The 21,409-nt window shown below is 35.0% G+C and overlaps 1 protein-coding gene across 1 annotated transcript in view; it reads right to left on the reverse strand.

Annotated features, from left to right (window-relative positions):
- Window positions 1-21,409, reverse strand: part of EYS (EGF-like photoreceptor maintenance factor) — a 245,396-nt gene that overhangs the window by 203,197 nt on the left and 20,790 nt on the right. The window contains exon 2 of the mRNA XM_085574728.1: window positions 12,554-12,666. Within this exon, the coding sequence (XP_085430854.1) occupies window positions 12,554-12,666 (113 nt within the window). The remainder of the gene's footprint in view (window positions 1-12,553; window positions 12,667-21,409) is intronic.

Genomic DNA, 21,409 nt, shown 5'->3' on the forward strand with positions numbered 1-21,409 from the left:
TGCAGCATCATCTCCTATCTACCTCTTAATTTTAGCACAGGTATAGAGAGGAAAAAAGGGGAAATGTGGCTTCAGAAAACTGGTCAGAAGTACATATATCTCAAAAAATTCATGCACTGCATAGAGACAAGTTGTTTCCTTAAAATTAATTTTATTTATATTTATGTTTTCTTTTTGGCACTGTTGGCAATTTTAACAGCTCATGGTTTTTCTCCCCATACATAGATAAATTACCCTAAATTTCTGCTATTGCCAACCATTGCTTTATTGAAACTTCAGAATTTCAAAAGAAATCTGTATACCCATAACTAATACTGTGTCTACAAATTTGCCAATAACTTTGAAAGCATTTGTGTAGGACCTGAATGAGAGGAAACAAATCCCAAAGTTATCTTTATATTATATATCTAATTTTGAGCAAATTTTCAAAAATATACATCAAAACACACAAATGCCTACAGTTTAGCAAAGATGAAGCAGCATTTCTCTATTCTCTTGAACATTCTACACGTTACAGAAGTTGGTCTTTGAGAGTCAGAATTTCTGTCTTTTTTATAACTATTCTTTTTAAAGTTTACACATATATTCTCAATTTTCTATGCTTCTGATTTCTGCTTTTCATATGCCAGTGTATTTGAATGTAAAGAAAAGGGACTTTTTATTCTCACAAATATATCAAGTACTCTCTTGAGTTTTAGCCTACATTTCTTAAGAATTTTTTCTTTACCCAAGAGCTGCAATTTCACTTTTAAAGAAGGAAGTAGAAAAAAGGAAAGGATACAACAGGATTTAAAACTGTTCCTTTTCTGAATTTCAAAAACGATCAATAGCACTAGGTTTTTTTAACTGTTATACCAGTGTTTTAAGGCTGCAGGGGGCACTGATGCACTATTTATCTACAGTACTGCAGAGCAAGATTGACAGGATATGATTAAACAGTCCTGCAGGTTACAGATTCAGAAAAAAACAATATAAACTATATATAATCAATTTAGGTCTTGAGAAATTAGGCAAGTGTAAAATATTTATATGAATTTTGGAGGGAAATTTGTGTTTCTTTTACTGGTTAATATGTTTGTTTTTCTGCTGCAATCCAGTGGTTCAGGAGATAAGATTGTTTTCTTAACTTTACAACCAAGGTCCTTTGAAGGATGATATATCTTTCTAGTCTTGCATTACTTAATATTACAACCTTAAACAAACAATCCCTGTTCTGTGCAGAAAATAAAATTTTGCTTAGCAGCTCCTCAGAGAAGCCCATTTATTCACTGTAGATAATAACTTCCTCATATATTAATCAGCCAATATATATACTACCTGATTCCCCAAGTCATTTTAGTAAGAATTTATTGCAATAAGAAATAATTTAAAGAAATAATTACGTATTACTTCTGTTTATTTAATATTTAATATAGAACCTAGGAGTGAGGGCATCTAAGATGCAGAGATTTCTTGATAATAAGAATGTTAGACAATTTATGACTCAGCAAAACACATCAGATATGCAGCCATGTCTCACCATGTGTTTTGCATTTATTCTTTACTGTTTATTTATTCTTAAATTCCTTTCTGCACATAATCGCTCTTTTGTTTTTTCCTTTTTTTTTTTTTTTTTATTTCACCTTACATTAGAGTTCAATCTTTTCTGTTCATCTCAGGTCTTGGCACTTGCTGCATTTAAAAATGTACTAAGGCTTGGCTGCTTCGAGAACTCTTTCTAGAAAGACATGAAGTATAATCTTAACAAAGCAACAGGAAGAAGCCACCACTTCCATTGGTAGTTTATACCAATTATCATCATTTATACTACAGCTATTTTGGGGGGTTATTACCAATTCAGACCTTCAGTTACAAATTTCAGCCACTGGTTCTAACATGTTGGTCTCTGCAGACCTAAAGAAACCTCTGCATCCTGTGCTTCACTTCATTAAAGAAGGGCGCTACCTTTCTATACACCATAATCCCCACAGTCAAACTTCAGAAAAATACTTAAGACACTGAATTACTAAAGTATTTTTCTGTATCCCTTTTTATAAAAAATATCACAAATTTCTTTGAGGGCTTTTGAATGATATCTTTCATCTTTTATGCTTCCTACGTTCTGCTGCATTGCACATCAGGACACAGTGAAGTACAGTACAACCAATATCACAATCAATAGTGTACACAGAAAGGAAATTGTTTTCCTCCTTTCTTGCTCACACAAACAGAAATCACATTCATCACTTTGGTCTAGAAGCTTATATTGAGTTGCTTGTCTAATTAACTAAAAGTAACTCTTTGGGACATCACTCTCCCTTTGCTGTTTGTCCTGTTTAAAAAAATCAGATGTGAAGCTTTGTACAAAAGAAATTTTTTAAAAAGTTATTGATATTGCCTTTTGTCAGGCTTTTCAACTAAATCTGCAATGTTTGAGCAATTTTAGATGAGCTTTATTTTAAATACCTTTTATTAGGTTAATTGCATATTAATATAGCAAATTTTGATTTACAGTTTCACAATACATAACATAAAGAATATATTTTTGATTTCAAGATATCTATAAAAAAAACACCATTTAAAAAATTTTAATTCTGGGTGATTTTTTAGCTTTGAAACAAATCATTGTTATAAAGAGAGCTTTGCCAAAGAGAAGTTCAAACAGTCTTTTTAATTATGGAAAATATACAAAATAGAGGAATATTATTTGCGATGTATTTTATTTTCTATGAAATCACACAAGGTTTTATGATGATAATTGTTTCACTTTTAGCTTTGTTAAATGAGATTTTTCCAAACCCATAAATACTTTATAAGTCACAGAGTCCATGGTCTATTCACCAACACAGTGAAGGACATAGAATGGATACCAGCAGAATAAAACTTGAACTTCCAAACTTTTCTCTTGTCATTCTGGCTGTTAGCAGTTGAAGGCAAGTCTGAAGATTTCTTGTTACTTCTGTATAAAATTTAAAAGTCAAAGAGAAAGTATTATACCAATTCAAGTTTGCAGTAGGCAAATTATTTCTTTCAGTGTGACTTTCATTCTCACTGATTCTCTCTAATATGCCTCTCTTCACAATGCAGCCTGGTATAATACCAGGAGCAACTGCAGCTCCATTATGAGGCACTTTCTGCACATAACTCAGAAGTCATGGAAACCTGTTCCAAAGTTTAATTATTTCTGAGTATATAACAAAACACTTCTCCATTTCCAGGTTTCTGTAATTGGAATGACAGCAAATGCTAGCACTAAAGTTAAGTGTGACTGTAATTCAATAGAGAAAGCATGCAAGATAATTTCTTTTTCCATTTGATTGTTTTTAGGCAATTCATCATCTTATATACTTAGCCTTTCTTAACCACTGCTTATAATAGATGCAAGACTAGATATATAGGGAAATACTCTTAAAGCAAAATTTTATCAAACTATACATGTACCCATCTTTAAAACCAAGTTTTAATGGACAGAACAAAACTGAGATCATTTTTCTATTCTAAGAAAGTAGAAGAAAAGGATTTTATTATCTGTGTGGCTAGAAGCCCAAGTAACTATTTCAGTAACCTATCACTTGATGTCTTGTGTCATTAAGATATCTTTTCTTAAGAATTAGGTAAAGTTTTCAAAGAGTATTGAGCCATATATTTAAATGGCTATGTCGCATGATATTAATACTGTGAAAAACATGTAGTAATATTTTAAGAACTTTGAAAAATAGCTTTATATTTAGCTTCTGTGAATCTGCCAGTTTTAGGGGAAAGTTGGAATGTTTTCAACCTTTTGTTTTAATTCTTGGAAATACCTTCTTTTTTCACATTAATTATATTATTTTGTTTTAGGGGAATCTGTGCTGAAATCTAAAATGAAAGAATTACATTAATTAATGAAAAAACGATATAAATATATTTAAAGATCATAAATTTTTAAAATATATTTTCTTGTGCTTTTCTATGCTTTTCTATTTCAAAAGCTAATAATGTTCAAGCACAGTGCTTTTTTGGATGACAGAATTTCCAGGGAAGTATAGATACTCAAAACAATTTGGCAAAAGGAAATGAACACTGTTGCTAACCTAGAATAACCCAAATGTTGTAGCAACTTCTAGTGTTTCTGGAACTATGATCCTTGATGTTAAAACATTCTCCTTTACTGCAGCTAAAAATAAACAGCTGAAATCCTACACCTTTCCAACCACTAAACAAACACATAATCCACAGTTAAGAAAGGCTGAAAGATTGCCATAAGGCTTTTAAACTATCTCAGATGCCTTCTAATTCTGATCAGTCCTGACAGTGAGGAAGCTCCTGGTATGGAGGATTCATTCACTGTGCTGTCCTTCGGACTGCAATGCCTCCCAGAATTTCCCCATGCTGGTCCACTGAGCTCTGCCACATCCTTAGCTCTCTTACCTCCTACGTAAGAGCTTGTGATGACCCAGTGAACAGGCATCTGACAGGCAATCTCCTCACTTCCATGATTTGTGAATGTGCTTTGGCTTGACACAGCAACTTTATACACCAAGCACAGTTTGTGGGGCTTTGAATCTACCACTCAAAGTAAAGAGGCCATAGCAGACAGAGACTTGCTGTAACAGAAGTCTTTAACACAGATTTTTTCCTTCTTAAAATAGTTAGAATCTGAGTCATAGAAGGATTTGTGCTGGAGGGGATCTTAAAGACCAGTTAGTTCCACCTCCCCACTGTCATTGGTCAGGCCCTCCCACTAGACCAGGCAGCACAAAGTCGGATAAAACCTGGTCCCAGAGATGAGGCATCCACAGCTTCTACGGGCAACCTATTCTAGTGCCCTCACAGACAAGAATTTTTTCCTAACACATAATCTAAATCTTCAGTTTAGAAAATCTCCAGTCCCTCTTATCACTACATGCCCTAAAACAAGTCCTTCCATAGACTTATTGGAAGCACCCTTCATGTACTGGAGGGTTCAATAAAGTCTTCCCTGACCCCTCCCTTCTCCAGGCTGAACAGTCTCAACTCTCTCAACCTGTCTTCATAGGAGAGGTGCTTCAGCCCTCTGATCAACTTAGTGGCCTCCTCTGGATTTGTTCAAATGGGTCCATGTCATTCTTGTATTGGACACCCCAGAGCTGGATGTAGCACTGTGACCAAATTTGGTTCTATAGTATGAGTGTTTGTCTAAAAGTGACTCACTGTGATCCCTTCCAGCCTCACTCATCCTGTGTTTCTGTGAATGTATGATTTTGTGATGCATGAAGGGATCAGTTATATGCAATGGTTTAGCATTTGAGGTGAGAGAAGCTTTATAAATTCCAATAGTAAATTTAGTAGTCTAGAGTAAGAATCACCAGGAACCGGAGACATTAAATATTATATAAATGAACAAAAATAGATCCAAAGGTGCGACTGGAGTGAAAAAGCACTCCATCAATGGAGCCTTTTTTTAGTTCATTAAATCAGTACCTTGTAAAATAATGAAATACACATGATGAGAAGTAGTAGAAAGACAATTTAATTAAAAAAAAAAAAAGCTGTGAGTTTTATTAACAAAAATATTTCCTTTTTCACAGCTGTGTCAGAGTGTTTTCCAAAATATTTTCAGTAACACGCTGTCTTAGGCATTGTATGCATACATTGACATATATAGTTGCAAATGCCTCCTTCATAAAAGTGAAAGGAAAAAATGTGTGGTATCCCTTAATACTTGTCTTACTAGTTTCCATGCAAGTACCTGGAAATTTCAGCAGAAATCACACACTAATGGACAGTAACTGCCACTGAATTCTGTTGACAGAATTAAGAAACAATTTTGTGTTGGTATAATACATATGCATAGAGTAAGGTCAAGATAAACATCACCAAGTATTATTAATGATCTAGAAATAGAGAGTTTTCCTAAAGAAGATTAACAATAGTTTTGTGGTATGCTGACAACAGACAATCTTTTCCAGAAACAAGCAGAGAAATTTAATGCTTACAAACACACATTTTCTCACCTGCATATATTTGACACATGGATTTATCTAATATCCATCAGAAACAATTTTCACAGACTGCTTCAAAACATAAAATTTTACAAAATTTTACAGTGATTTTGAGTATTTATAACAGTAGGGAAGATTACATACATAATTTATTTCTTTTTTTTGTTTGTTTGTTTTTTTTCTTTCCTTTTTTTTAAAGACTGAAGTCTATCACTGAAAAGTCATTATCTAAATAGGAATGCCAGAAGAAGAAGAAAAGATAACAGAAGACTAGAACCCATGTATGTACAGAGAGCAGAAAGGAAATTTTACAGCATGGTGAAACTCACAAAGGAAAAGAAAATATTACAAACAAATGCAAAAGAGTAAGAAAATCAAGAAGGGCAAATCAAGCAAAGGGATGAAAGCATATGAAAGGAACCAAGGCCCTGGAAAAGGAGTAAAAGGCAAACACACAAAAAAGTTATCAGTCAGCAAAAGTAATAGATGAGAGAGGTAAAAAGTAACAAAATAAATGCATAAAGAAGATCAAATTCTTGTTATCATTCTCTATGTTAGAATTGTACAGAAATGTAATTAACATAATAGCAAGCATCATGTATGTGGTGAATACAAATGAATGGTATTTCTGAAGCTTTATCTTCAGTTTTGTATTTCAGAAAAATTTAATCCAATCTCCATTTTAACCAGAGAAAACTCATAAAACCTGTTGAATTAATAAAACTAAGTAGTGTCAGTATTCCTAATTTAATAATTTTCTTCTATGATGTTGATGGGCACTGCATATTCTTCTTTGTCTTTTTTTTATGTTTCAGAATTAAGCACATGACTTGGAACTACTGAGGTGAAGATACAAATGTAAGTAATGTACGAATTGAGCTGTTGGTATGTAAGAATTTAACTGGTAGTCTCTCATGTATAACAGAAGCTCAATGCTTCTTACAGGATCTTGCATTTATTAATAAACTGAGATGTAAATGGACTGAAAAGTTTAAGCTTGAAACTCTGTGATTTCTCTTTTGATTTTGAGCCAGCTTGTATATTTGATTGAAGTTAAATTTTTCAGTTCAAGTAGATTAATATGAAGAAACACTACAAGCTGACCTGAGTCTTCTACAGACTCCTGGGATGAGTGCTCTAACATACCACATGCACCAGCATAACCACTTTCCTTGGAAAGTGTAATGATAACAGCAGGACTTCCACAACTGACTGAAAAATAACTTTCAGCAGATGAACTTTCCCCTTTTTAAAGTATGCAGTTCATTCCAAAGACAGAAGTCAAACACCTTCAGATGCCTGGTGTCAGGTGCTCTGAGTTGTGATGTTTTATAATACACAAACAGAAAAACAGAAAGTTCCACATTGGAAAAACACTGAGAAATTGCACAGGAGACTGACTTCACAAAGGTGTTGTGGTCTGTGTAGATTTCTGTAAAAATATCACAGAAGACTACAGAATGGAAAAGGGGGTATTCACACACAAGGAAAGGGATTTAGAGCTTGTTGGAAAGTGCATGAGTTCATGAGTGAGAGGAAAGTGGAACTGAGAGCTTACTGAAAACATGTAGAGCTCTCCAAAGTGTATTGCATAGCTCCTGAGAAAATTGCCATATATTAGGAAACCCATCAGTCCTCTTGATGGAATAGACCTTGGGTAATGCACTTTCAAGAGACTCTATCCAAAATGCAAATAGCAATCAGAGTTTTTGCTGAAACAAAGCTCAGCTTTAGCCTGGAAATACATATTAAGATAAATTAAGAAGAAATCAAAATATTTTTTAAAAGTCTACCACAATTCTGTCCAATGGGCAGTAATGAAGAACTTAGCTTATTAGCTCCTCTCTGAGAGTCCAATTCACTACTGTACATTTGCATCCATCAGTAAGACTTCTCTTAGGAAAACAGTAAACGGTATTTTTGTTTCATAGATAAGATTTTTTTTTTAATGAAAAAACAGGGCTTGGATAGGAACAGGTATATATGTATATGTGTATGTATATATTTTCTGTGTGTGTGTGTGTGTTTGGAACCTTTGAATTTAGTACATGCTGTAAAGTGTTACAGTAAACACTTACAGCAATATATAGCAGTCATAGCTCCCAGACACTAAAACAGAAATGAACTGAAGTAAACACCAGCTTTTAATACTAGGAATCAAAGCTTCATTTATATCTGTCATCTGAACTCTGTCTGGAAGTGATAGTAATTTATCCTGCAAATCTATTCCAGTAAAATTTTCAGAAACACTTGGAGCTTTATATTGCATTAATGCATCACAAACATCTTCCTTCCTTCAGAAGAAAAAAAAGTAGAGATTTCATTTCTTAAATATTGTTATCAGAGACCCATTATTTTCAGTTGTCCTACTTTTCAAAATTGTCTATATATTCATAACTCTGAGACAGGTATCATTTAAAGAGAATCCTAACATAAACTTTGACAACTTTGACAAGATCTTCATAACTATATAGTCTAGCATAATTCTAGAAAACTACCTATTAGAGGTTTACCTTTACTAATTGATCGATTCCAATATAACCTCTCTTGAAAACCAAAGCTGCATAGCTCACAGAACTTTATGGCTGCCAGTCTGCTCTCAGAGACTCAGACTCCTCCTGCCTAAACCATTATTTTGCCATGTCCTGTTCCACCTTGGTGACATTGAATGGCAGGAAGTTCTGATGAGCCCTCAGTGCAGTACATCCCCCCTACCTGCTCTCTGTCCTTGAGGTATCCGGTAATAATGTACTTATAAACACAGTGCTTAAACAATGATGCACGTGAATAGCAGAACAATCTGGGCTAGATTAACTGAGTTAAAGTGACATATCTGAAATCTCAGTGCTTCTGAGCATGCACAGAAATCTTGCATTTTTCAGAATGACAAGGATTGTTGCAAATATTTGGTCTTTAATCATATCCAATTGCCTAGTGCTGCCTGTATCAATAATCTTCTTGAATTTAAGCAGAATTTAACACCTGTTTCTAAAATTACATGAAAGGTAATTTCCATTATGCCCCCATTTCCACTTAAGTTCTACCAAGTTAAAATAATTCTCTCTCCCTTGTGGTGTCTGACATTCACATTAAAAGATATGATTTTTAAAAGAACAAATAACATTCTTGCCATAAATACAGCATTTTAGATTGTAGGTAGTCAGATATGTATGCCAATGAAACTAATGTTATGGTGCAATTTTTTGCATTTCTTAATTTTGAACATTTTTAAAACAGCAATCTTAAATCTCTGAGATAAGGAACATGCATTATATAATATCCTATGAAAGGTACTGTCTTGTCCTGATGTGGTTTTGAGAAGGTAAATGAAGTACCTCTAAAATATGTTTTTGAAAGCTTTCTATATTCCTTTCACATATTAGATCATCCTTTTGGTATTTTAAAATACAAATAGATCCAGTTAGAAAGATGGCAAAACACATTTGAGTAAATTTCAATCCTATGAAAAAATCAGATGCTTGAAATTTACTCACAAACCCATAAATTTTAAGAAGTGTCAGCATGTCCACAATAATGAAGTAATCTGGGGGACCAAGACAAAATCCAGCAGGATAATTGAATGCCACTAAAGCATGCTAAATATGTAAAAGCAGGGCATTCAAGAGTATTCTAAAACTACAAATAGGTAATGATAAGTAGAAGGTCAATTAAAGAAAAACTACCACAGAAAGAACAGAAACTGAGTGATAAGTACAGAGGTGTTCTTGCAGAAGGTATTGGATTGCTCTGTCTGCCACACAGTAGAGTTCTCTGCTACTATTAGGCACCTCCAACTGCAGCAATACTGCATCTGCAGAACCATGCAAATTCTGAAAAAAACATATAAATTACACCATGCTTTTTAGTAGTCACTTGCTACTTGTATTTGCAAAGTATATAATCCATTATTGCCCTATTTAAACTATTTTCTTAAATTACTTTCTTCTTCCTTCTCAAAACAAGTCCATCTTCCCCAGAAGCCTGTTTTGGACATGGGGAAAGACAGCTGAGCTTCATAGGTGCTTTTAGGGAAGCAGCCTACATTTAAGGGCTGATGATGTCAGGATGAATGGGGGTTATACCTAAAGAGAAAAGCAAATGATGTTAGCTGCCAGGTGTGAGCAGCTATGAAACTTGTGTGTCACAGGGCAAAAATGAGTAAGGAGAATACCTGCCTGGCTTCCAAACAATCAATTTCTATACATTTCCCTCCTCACCAAGGGAAATTCAGAATAATTTCCATTATCTTTTGAAATTATTCTGAATTTCAACAGGCTAAGTAAAACAATTTCCATTGTTGAAATTCAGCTTTTCCCAGACAGGAATAACTGTGATTTGGACTAGGATGGGGCCAGGTCTGTGTGGACTGCATGGAGCTGGACACTGTCAGGCTCATCTGCAGCATTCTGAAAAAACAGGGAGGTAAAAGGAACATGTTGCTTAGCACAGAGCATTAAGAATGCCCAGTATTCTTTCAACATCCTTTTATGTAAAAGATTATATCCACAGTTCATATATACAAAGAGTCATGTCATTTTACTCACCTAATCAGTAACATATGCACAATAAGTATTTGCAAGAAACAGTCCTGGGCTGCCATCACTGAGTTCTGATTCAAATAAAGCAATCTTTAACATCTGTATTATACAATATAAGCCATATTTGTATGCTAATTAACTATGAAGGAGAGTATCAGAATCAATAAATCTTGGTACATAGTTCTATAGATTATAATATAACAGATAACATTCTATAATAATAAAAATTTAAAAGGAACAAGGCTATTTTTTTACAAGCCACCTCTTGCAGGTCTGTATCCCTCTCTGTGTTATATACATAGACTAGACAAAGGTGTTCTCATTCCTTTTTTTTTTTGCATGTTGAAGGCTATTAGTACTTAATGGAATGGTTATATAAAGCATTCAATAGGAAAAACGTAAAAAACAATAGTTTCAAAAAGCTCAAGGATGTAAGCACTTGTATCAATTAAAGTATTATTAAGGAGAATGAAAGAAAGTAGAAAAGATGGTAACAGTCCTGATTTTTAAGTTATCCTGGTTTTACCTGGTAGTTTAAAAACCAGACCTGCCTCTTGCCTGTGATTTAGGACATCAAAGCTCTCATGCATATGCAAAATAGAGAAAAATTTCCTAATCTAGTAACCAGAGGAGACAGCAGAGATGGTTTATGTTTTTTCACCATGATTCTTCAAAGTTAATACCTGAATGAAAGACATGAAATAACCTTCCTCACTTGTTTTGAGCCTTATGAATTTCTATTTTGCACAGAGGCATAGTTTCAAACACAAGAGTACATGCTCTCATTTGGAAGGACACCAGAGCTCTTACTAGGAAAATTTCTGATGAAACACTGTACAGAAAGACAAGAGAGGAGATATTGTTTCTTTGTTATTTTGGGTTTGTCACCATAGATGTCAGGATTTTCTTTTTTGTGCAGGATTTAGACCCATAACCATTTGTTAAATACACTTAGGAGCATATTCCAAACAAAATGCTTTGGGGAACTTTAAGGGTGCAAAGATTTATTTCTTCATCAAGCTCGGTCAAGGAGACGACACTGAGCTGCTGCTCTAAATAAAAATAGTGGCAGGTCTCTGCAGGGGTAACAAATGGAATTTTGTGTTCAGAGTAAGTTTTACTGGCAAAAGCTTAGAGACAGTGGATTTACCCTCCACTTATAACTTTGAGTGGGATGTGTGCTCATTAAGGGGCTAGTGGTGGAGGTGAGTGCAGAGTTCAGATCTCATGGATCTTTAACTAAGGATCTAGCGGGTTACCACCAGCTTTTGAGGATAGAGTTTAAGCAAGCACATGAATATTAACTGACCTATTCTATAAATTCTAGGGAAAAAAGTCATATGTTAAAAGCCATACATAATGTCCTCCAGGAATCTAGGACATGTACCTCCTATGACTGAAAGGATATTCTCTCCCGAAAGACTTCATTATCTACAAATGCAATTCACCTTTGTTTTCGTTTTCTTTCCATTTTTCCATGTTCAAACCTATCATATATTCTAGAATAGAATCCTAATGTACCACTGCCCCTGTATGGCTTTTATTTCAATCAATGAATGACCAACAGCAATGCAAACATGTAAAACGGAAATCAATTGGGGTTTTTAAATGTATTCAGAAACAATGCTTTCCAGCATTTTTCACAATCTCTCGTGGAGTAATTGTGGCACCAACTCATCCATATTTGTAACAAGATTGATGGAAGTCCCAAAGTCACAAGTAAAACACAACCAGCACATCTCCCCACTTCCCAGTCCTGTATTTTCCTGCAGATCATCTTTATTAGTACACTGTTTCAGCATTCAGGGTGTGAAAACTCACTCCAAATAAGCTATCAAGCTTAATTGAACTACTCTGAAGAAAAGAAAAGCTTCCATTAAGAAAATGCTTTAAAAGCATAAAAGAAAGAAAGATCTCTGTCTCTCTAAAGATTTTTGTTGTTGTTTTTTTTTTTTTTTTTTTTTTATGTAACCATTGTTAAAGTTATATAAAATGGTCACCCTGTGTAAGGAAGAAAGAAAAATCAGCACAAACAATTCCTTAGGATTTCGAAAGGCATAGAGGACAGTTTACCTGCAATTGTCAACATTACTTCTTCCCACAGCATTAGAGAAGCTGAAAGGTCCGACGTTATTGATTTCTACGAGTTTTATACAGCCAGTGAAATTGTAGACAGGTCCAGAAACCTACAAAGGAAAAGATTTACACAGTTCTCTTGCTTGTTGACATTGTGATCAAGGTATTTATTTTTCTATGGAGGAATACATGTCATGGGAATGGTAAACAGAGAAGATTTGAATTTTGTAAGTGTATTACTTCCCTGCTTAAAAGATTTCTAGTACTCTTAATCATGTTTCGGAGATGCCTAAGGACCTACTAAAAATGGGAATCACTGCAGGGGCACTGAAAACACAGAGAACAGTAAGTTGTTATGCACTGCCAAGGACCCATTTTTAACAATGAAGTCAGGTTTAGATAGCTGCAGAAAGAAAAATAAAAATATCTAGAGGAACAATTTTCTGAAAGCATAATGGAAAGCATTAAATGCTTTTTAAAGCCCAACAGGAGCATTAAGCCTGCCAGAAAGGCTTTAGGGCTAATAGACCAGCTAAGTGTAAAGAGAATGTTCAAAGAGACAAGGCTCTAGGAGGAAATGTAAATGACTCATCAAATCAAAATTTAATGAAGAATAGATCTGGAAGGTTCCTGTGATGGAACCCCTTTTTAGTTGGAGTACATCAGAGATCTGTCTCAAACTGAATTATTACTAGAAAATGTTAAAAAAAAATAAGTCTACTGTGGCAAAAAAGAAGAAAGATCAAGCAGTATTTGCCTGGGATTCTTATGGGAAATTACTGTGGTCGTCACTTAAAAAGGCATCCAAACCATGGGAATGGTAGACATGGATTTTTGGGGCAGGGGAGGGAGGCTTGAGTTTTTGCTTTTGTGATTTTGAAAATGGGGACAAGACTAGGCCATGCAAGGACATACCTCAAACTAGAGATCAGTAAGTCCCAATTCCATTCAAGACAGTGATTATGAATTACACTGAAGAACAGTATTAACATATATGTAAATGAATGTAATGTACGGGGGAATAGTTGATAGGGTTTCTGAAAAGAGAAATTGTAACTCACAGGAGGAACACTGACTATGTGAAAAGGATGCTTTGGCACACAGTCTTTGATTTCCAAAAGATTTTAACAAGATTCTGTGTTAAAGAATTCTGAAGCAACTCAGTCCCCCTAGGATAACAAGGAAGGCCTTCAATAAATTAGAAGAATGGTTAAAACAGAAGCAGAAAAATTGTGAGTAAATGGTGAGGTTTGTCAATATGGAAAGTCCCTAGAAATTCTCTCTGCAAGTCCTTATTAGAGTCTGTGGTCTTCAATGTATTTGAGTGGCTCAATGTTTTCTGCACTAGTCAGGTTAGCAAAACCAAAACCCTGAGAACAGGATTTCACTGTGCAAAAGTGTCAAAATTATATGGTATAATATGCAAAATTATAAGGTATGTAAGGATGATTATACATATAAGAGTTTCTGAACAGAATAACTGTACAGACCAGGAATTTTCAGGCAGGAAAACTCACTGTCAATGAGAGACAGAACAAAGCAGTGTGCACATGAATAAAGTTTTCTGTTTCTCAAGATGCAGAGTGAAAAGGACATGAAACGACATAAATTAATGCAAAGATGAAAGCATGTTAGGGGGATTGCTTTTCATACAACTCAAAATTAAATTGTGGAACTGTGCCATAGCATGTTGTGGATGGTACAAGTATAAATGGGGTTAAAAATCAATCATACTAAAGGGAAAGAAGAGCCATCTCCCTCCCCGCAGACAGATAGGCTGCACAAGTACAATACAGTTGAAGCAAGGAGAATTGCTTTTCTCTGCACTGCTCAACCACGCTGGAACATAACACAACATGCCATGCCATACACTATAAACACAATGAACAGGCCTTCCAACCCATGGGACAGCTCAAAGAGTTCACTAATAATTTATTGTTTATTTCCTTAGCAGCAAAGGCTTACAGGAAATTAAGACTTTAAAAAATATATATTATTACACTGAAAAAAATGTGGAAAGTTATGTAACCATCTATAAGGTGGCATTTAAAGTTAACACAGTTCGAATGTGGCAAAGGAAAGATGGTTTCTCTGGAATAAACACAGATTATTACAATGAAGCTTCCTGGAACATAAAAGGAAACAAAAACTTCATTCAAGAACTGGATGTGAACACTCTCCTCCAAGTTAACTTTGTGCATTATGAAAACAATACTATTTGATACTCCACAAGGGCTGTCAGAGGTTATTCATATGGATTACAGGCAATGGAAAACTCTTTATTTTCCTCTTTGCCAGCCACTCTGGCATGGAAATAATGTGATGGACTGCCAAGATGGACATACACTCAGCAGGCTGCTTTTGCTGCCATCATTATAATAAAATATACCAGGTAATCTTCAAAGATGCTTTGCCCTACTTCACATTTTAATTTTTATAAGAGATACTTGTTATTTTTCCCCAGCCTTTTATAAATAGTAAGTAAAACAATTCTCAGTTTAACAGGATGAAGGATCTGTTATAAATTTATTATGAACACAGACAGAAATGGTTACAGGATTCTGAGCTGGAGACTACATGGGACCTGTAACATTCCCCCACCCCCAAAAAAAAGAAAAAAAAATTAACAGTGTTTTAATATTGGCTGCATAAATCAGCTTGTTTAAGCTGTGCTCTTTTTTTCCCCTGAGCCTCATATGATTGTCTCAGTCATACCATGCATGTGTTTCAACAAAAGTCCTCTTTCTTGGGATTGTAAAAATGAACAAACATAAAAGAAAATAAAAGAAATCAATAAATGCAAAAGGCAGATACAATACAATATTACAATAGCTACTGTGCCAAGTTAAGTTCATCCAAGACACTGGTATAGGGAAAATTCACTATGTCAACCTATGGTCCACTTTGCTCAGTGAAGAGCAAATTAGTTTGGAAATTAATATTTAGCTGCATATTTACCTAAACACTCTATTGTGTGAATATTTTAACAACGTGGTTTCCTTCCCCTCGCTACTGGCTGGACACCTAATAATTTCTCTTACATTGATATATGTGCATATATTGAAGATAATGCATCCCTGTAAATCAATCTTAAAATTATTACTTGTTTTTTAACTATAACTACATTATAAACATTTTGGTCAAACAATTACTGGCGTTTGTTCTACTATGCTATGTCTACAAAAAATCAACATCTTAGAGATATATAGGAATAAGAGCTATTGATATATATATAATCAAAAGTAAGTGGCTTTTATTCTTCTACTTTTGAGAACAGATACCTTTATCAGAATATTAAAATGTAGACTTCACATATAGCTGAGTTCCCTTCCATTCACAAAAATACATTAATATGCTGACAAACTGTAACATTTAAATTGCCTGAAAATGTCAGGGCCAGAGCAACACCAGAAATTTAGTTTAATAAAATTCGCTATTCAAAATCTATTCAGATATGTTTGACATATAGTAACCATGCTCTTTAAATGCCCTTTATACTTGACAAAAAATGAGTACTGATACTTACCTTGTAGGAAAAGTTCACACATATGTGCCAAATAATTTATTAACATCTCCCTTACTGACTAGCCCAAATTAAGCTGCTGCTAGATAGAATTAACCTAGAATGAGTTCCTAATGAAATGAACTTACATGCTGTCAATTCACTACAGATTCATAAATAATAAAATGATTTTTTGGTTTATGATCTGAGAATTTAATTCAAAAGTATGATTAGTTGGAAAGAAAACAAAGTGTAGCACAGTCTTTCCTCATTTGTCTCTAGTCAAGACAAATGTTACGTATCTTAAATATTCTCATTATAGTCATTACAGTGTACCAGAATACACTATTTAGTAGTCTTTCACATCTTTGTAGTTCCTGAAATATGTCTGATTTTGGAGTTGGATTAGTAGAACTCTCTTCAATAGACTACAAAACTTTTTCAATTCAGTATTTCAAACTTAAATAAAATAAGTCAGGTGCACAGTTTGGAATACTCAAATAAAATTTTAACTTGTATTTACTAAAATCATGATGAGCCATTTGGAAATCAGTAACACAAAAAGCACCTCAGCTTAGATAATAGCTTCTTTACTCCAGTTTTGTTTTCTGCTAGTGATTGGAATCATATGAAATAGTCAAAATGAACTCTGAAATTAAGCAAGCCATAATCTCACCTCTGTATTCTTTTTAAATTGGCCATAAAAAATTGGCTATCTCAGTTGTAACTTGCTTGAAGCCTACTGCAACTGAACTTCAATATCAAGCCCACTAAAGAAAAATACGAAAATTAAAAAAAAAAATTAAAAAGAACCAAACCAAGCTAAACCAAACAAAAAACCCCATGTCTAAGTTCCATTTGTGTGTGGGTTGCGGTGGTAATGCTTCTCTCTAAAGAAAAATTTGGAATTTGTTCTTTATAGATGTAATTTTAAAATCTATTTTCCTCTCTAAGATACTGAATTACATAGAGCACAAAATAGAAATATACACACTATCAAATTAGCAGCAAGACAATCAGAATGGGTTTAATCCAGTAGGACATTATTCTGCCTTTATATTTCACTTACTGAACACTGAAACTTGCCTACATTCAAGGCAGCATGCTGTATATGGGACAGGTACTTTCTTCAAGACTAAAAGTATTCAAGACTTTGTTAAAAATCAACACCAGTGACTTAGACATCACCTTGCCAAAATACGTTTCTTGCTGATTTAAATTTCTGAAAAATAAATTAATAAAAATTAAATCTTATTCATTTTTACTCTAGTAGTTCAAGAAAAATGGATGAGGCTTGTCTGGTTAATTTGCATAGCTCCTAATGAGAGAAAAATGTACCTCCCTTTGAGAAGTCCTGTAGAAGTAGACAATGGCAGGGGAGTGTGTGTCTTTGATGTATCTATACTGTTCATTAATTCACTTCCTAATATTTACTTTTAATAACACTTTCCATACTCAGTTCAAATTTTAAACCACAAAAATTTTTATTGTTAGATAACAGAGTAGGCCTAAGAGTTTAATGACATTTCAAAATGTGTAGGAAAATGAAAAGCAGTATTAGCTCTGAAACAAAAGTAATAAAACACTTAAAATATGGGGAAAGGAATATTGCTTCAGCTTCTGTCCTGGTACTAGTGTAGAAATGGGAAAGCAAAATGGGAATATGCACTGGTAAAATTGCCTACATGCTATCATATCAATAAATTGGGTGAAACACAAAGGAACTGAAATCTTCCCCATCCTGACTCATACTGACTATGAAATGAAATACTATAAACCTATACACAACACCAAAGTTTAATTCAATTAATATTTTAATGTAATAGATGATTTTACACTGATTTTTGATTCTGAGCCAAACATTCCAAAATAATGTTAATTAAGGTATACTAAAAAGTACAACTAAAAAGGGGTTCAAGTGGTAAGTGAAATCCAGATTTTTTTTTCTAACTACCTCTATTAAATTTTTAAAAGGATTTACTGTTATTACCTTGAATCTGGTTTTATTGTATCTGCCATGGATACTGAATGCTATCACTAGAATTTCATAAAACAAGAAAGGTAAAGCATAATAATATAGGCAGAAGAAGGGGAGAAAATAAATCCCTAAACTAGTGTGGTAGAGGCTTACATTTCTGCTCTTCATGTCTCATTTGTTCTAGCCACTAAAATCAGGGGTTACCTAAGTAGCAACCCTGACAGTTCCGCTATGGGAAACCAGCAAGTGAATAGTTCTTCCAGTCTCCTGTGCTGTAGAGCAGGTAACAGGCTATCCTCCCTCATTGGGTCTGAATTGGCAAACCATCTCCTGCACTGCTGTGCTTCACAGTGGAAACCAGACTGGTCATCTGCTGGTTCCTGACTCAGGGGCAACCAGCTCACTACACAACTGACATTCACATTCCTCTTGTATCATTTCTTCATCAAAATTGACTGGCAGTCTAAATTTTGAGTGTAAGTGCTTCACTGTCAATTTTCCATGATCCTGACAGTTCTAGCTCAGAATGATTCATTAAACCACAAAGGATTAATTAAAATCAGTAAGTCTGAAAGATTCAAAAGTACTGAGAAATTCCCTTACCATTTGTATAAAAAGTTCACCCTTGGCCAGGATCCTTATCTTTTAAACGTGGTCTTGGCTTGCACTGTAACAAGTATAATGTTTCATTTCAAAAGGGATATGAAAATTCTGATATGAGAAAGGATATTCCTAAGCCTTATGGCTAATAATATCTGCCCCTTTTGTAAATAATTTCAGTGTTTATGCTTAAAACCATAATGCATAATTCACTTAATGTATTTGCTATTGCAATTCTTAATAAGTTCAACTACTGTAATTTATCTTTTTTCAGTTCTTTCTGTTCAATCTGGTACAATTGTCCCTGAGAAAGATGGAAAATACAGTGGCCTGTGAGGACTAGAAAATGTAGAGTGAAATTTGGAAAATGGACTTACCATTCTTGAATAGTGCAGACTCTATCAAACAGTGGAAATCAGTTAATCTCTCTGCACATCACCTTTGCAGAGTGACACACGTTGAACACCATGCTAACAAATTACAGTGTTACAGCACTTAGGGAAAGGTGTTCTGAGTCCATCACCATGGATTAGTTTACAGTCCAAGTCAGTCAGCTTCTCCGGTTCTGGTTTTTGTCCAATAAATAGCCAATCACTCAAATCTACAAACATTTAACCCAAGAGATGTTTATATCAAGCATTATATGCTGATGGATTTGGTGATTATCATGGGTCATTTTCAAGTCAGGATATCCTATTTCTAAAGTAAGATTCAGCGTGAAATACTTCTTAGTGAATTATGGATGTTGAGGTTCAAAAAAGGGAGGAGTTCTAACAAGAAGTTGTACATCTGTCTGACTAGAAGAGGTAACACCTTACCTAAAACACAAGATTGTCTTCAAAATTAAAACAGGTCTATAAAAATGAAAATGTTCTCATAAAATAGGCTTTTCTTTAATGAATACATATGGTATATGATATTCAGCAGGGCCTAATGTTGTCAGACTTCTAAGAAAGATGAAGACTCTCTGTTGAAAAAGGGAGAGAGGAGAAAAATTCTTTATAAATTTTCATGATGTGTGCTTTTCTTATATAATGCCAGCACATCTTCTAGAAACATATGCAACTTGTTTGCCTGGATTTGTACACCTTAAATACATTCCTTTTTCTAGCAAAATTTTTTAAGACAAGAGGTGTTGCAAGGTAACATAGTATTCCTCACACACTAGGTAAGGAATATATCAGCTGGCACACTGTACCTTTCAATAAATGCCTTCACTTCCCCAAAATACTCTAGAGTCTCCAATGAGGCATGTATCAGGACCAGGTGAGAAGTAGTAGTTTACAGAATTAGGAACATGGTAATGAGGAGAACTGCCTGACATATAACAAAGATTTTCAGAGCATGTGGGCATTCCAAGGTTACCAAGATGTTAGACACATGCATTTATGTGTTCAGAGGTGTTATCTGCAGTACACAGATCATATAAAAATGTTAACCATGATGTGCCAAGAAGGTGATGAATCCACAGACTTCCAAAATGCATTTAAATATCTTACTATAGTAAATCAATATGAATTTTTGTGTTATAAACCAAATATATTCTACCAATAACCAAAAATTTAAAACTTTTGTTAATTTTTAATGAAACAACTGGCAGGTTACACCTCTTTTTTGTCTGCTCTGTTGTTCAGTTAGGTGTTACTGCCCTTGTGACAAATGTAGTAGAACATGAAAGTGTATCTATAATTCATCATATTAACACAGATTTAGATTAACGGCAGTTTAACTTGGCAGAGCTGAGAAGTGGACATATAATCTGGTATTTTACATCTTCTGAGGAAGCAAAAACTTCCAGCAAGCACTTGGATTTGGTTACCTAATTCTTTAATTTAGCTTCAATTACTGTTTTGAGAGATGCAGTCCTGAGAGACTTATGACAATATGTGTTTATCTGGAGCTTTGAACTGTACTACCTTGTTGGGGTGTGTTTTTAGTTTCCCCACATTATGGTTTCTCCCTCTCCCCCTCTTTATGTTATTTGGTCCGTCCCTCCTTCTCCTCCTCCCTCTTTCACCTGTCAGTCTTCCCTTTCTCCACCCCTGTTGTGTAACTTTGAGCTGAGTCATCCCCCTGACTCCACCCCGGGGCTTGTCTGTCACCCTGAGGCCGCTCCCTTCCATCCAGAACCTCACAGCCAGGGTCTCGGGTGATAGGCTGATCCCCAGGGACCCCTCCTTCCCCTTCTCCCTATTGGATATCTTCCTTGATTGTTATACCCTTCACCACTCCCTGGTTATTCCCCATTGGTTCATTGATGTTCCCTCTCCGTGTTACCACTGTTATAATCCCCTGCCAACTGTACCCTCCTGGCTTTTGGGGCATACCCTATTCGAGCTAAGGTGGTTCCCGTGGACCACTAATAAACTTGGAGCTGTGGTACCCCCGAAAGGACGACTCCTGAGTCTTTGTCATCGGTGCACAGGGTCCCCTAGAGGTCTGGTGCAGCAGGACTCACAGGTCATACCCCCTGCCCACAGTGGCCAAAGGGGCTGGCCTTTGTTGACAAGCGTGCCTAGCACTGAGCTAGCTGCCAACCGAAGGAGGCACCGTGTCACCACCTACTCACTGCCAAAGGCTGGTATTGTGGAGCATTTCCTTCTGCTTTAGCTCTAAATTTTATTTTTCCCCACCTTGACTTGTATACTATTCATATACTTGGCAAAAAATACACCTAATTCTAAAATTCTCAGTTGCCATGAGTTTCATGCTCTTAGACTCCTTGCCTAAAGCATTCACAAATTTTATTTGGAATTGATAGCCCCCAGGAAAA

The sequence above is a fragment of the Lonchura striata genome, chromosome 3 (assembly GCF_050655825.1).
Source record: "Lonchura striata isolate lonStrDom1 chromosome 3, ASM5065582v1, whole genome shotgun sequence".
NCBI classification, from domain to species: Eukaryota; Metazoa; Chordata; class Aves; order Passeriformes; family Estrildidae; genus Lonchura; species Lonchura striata.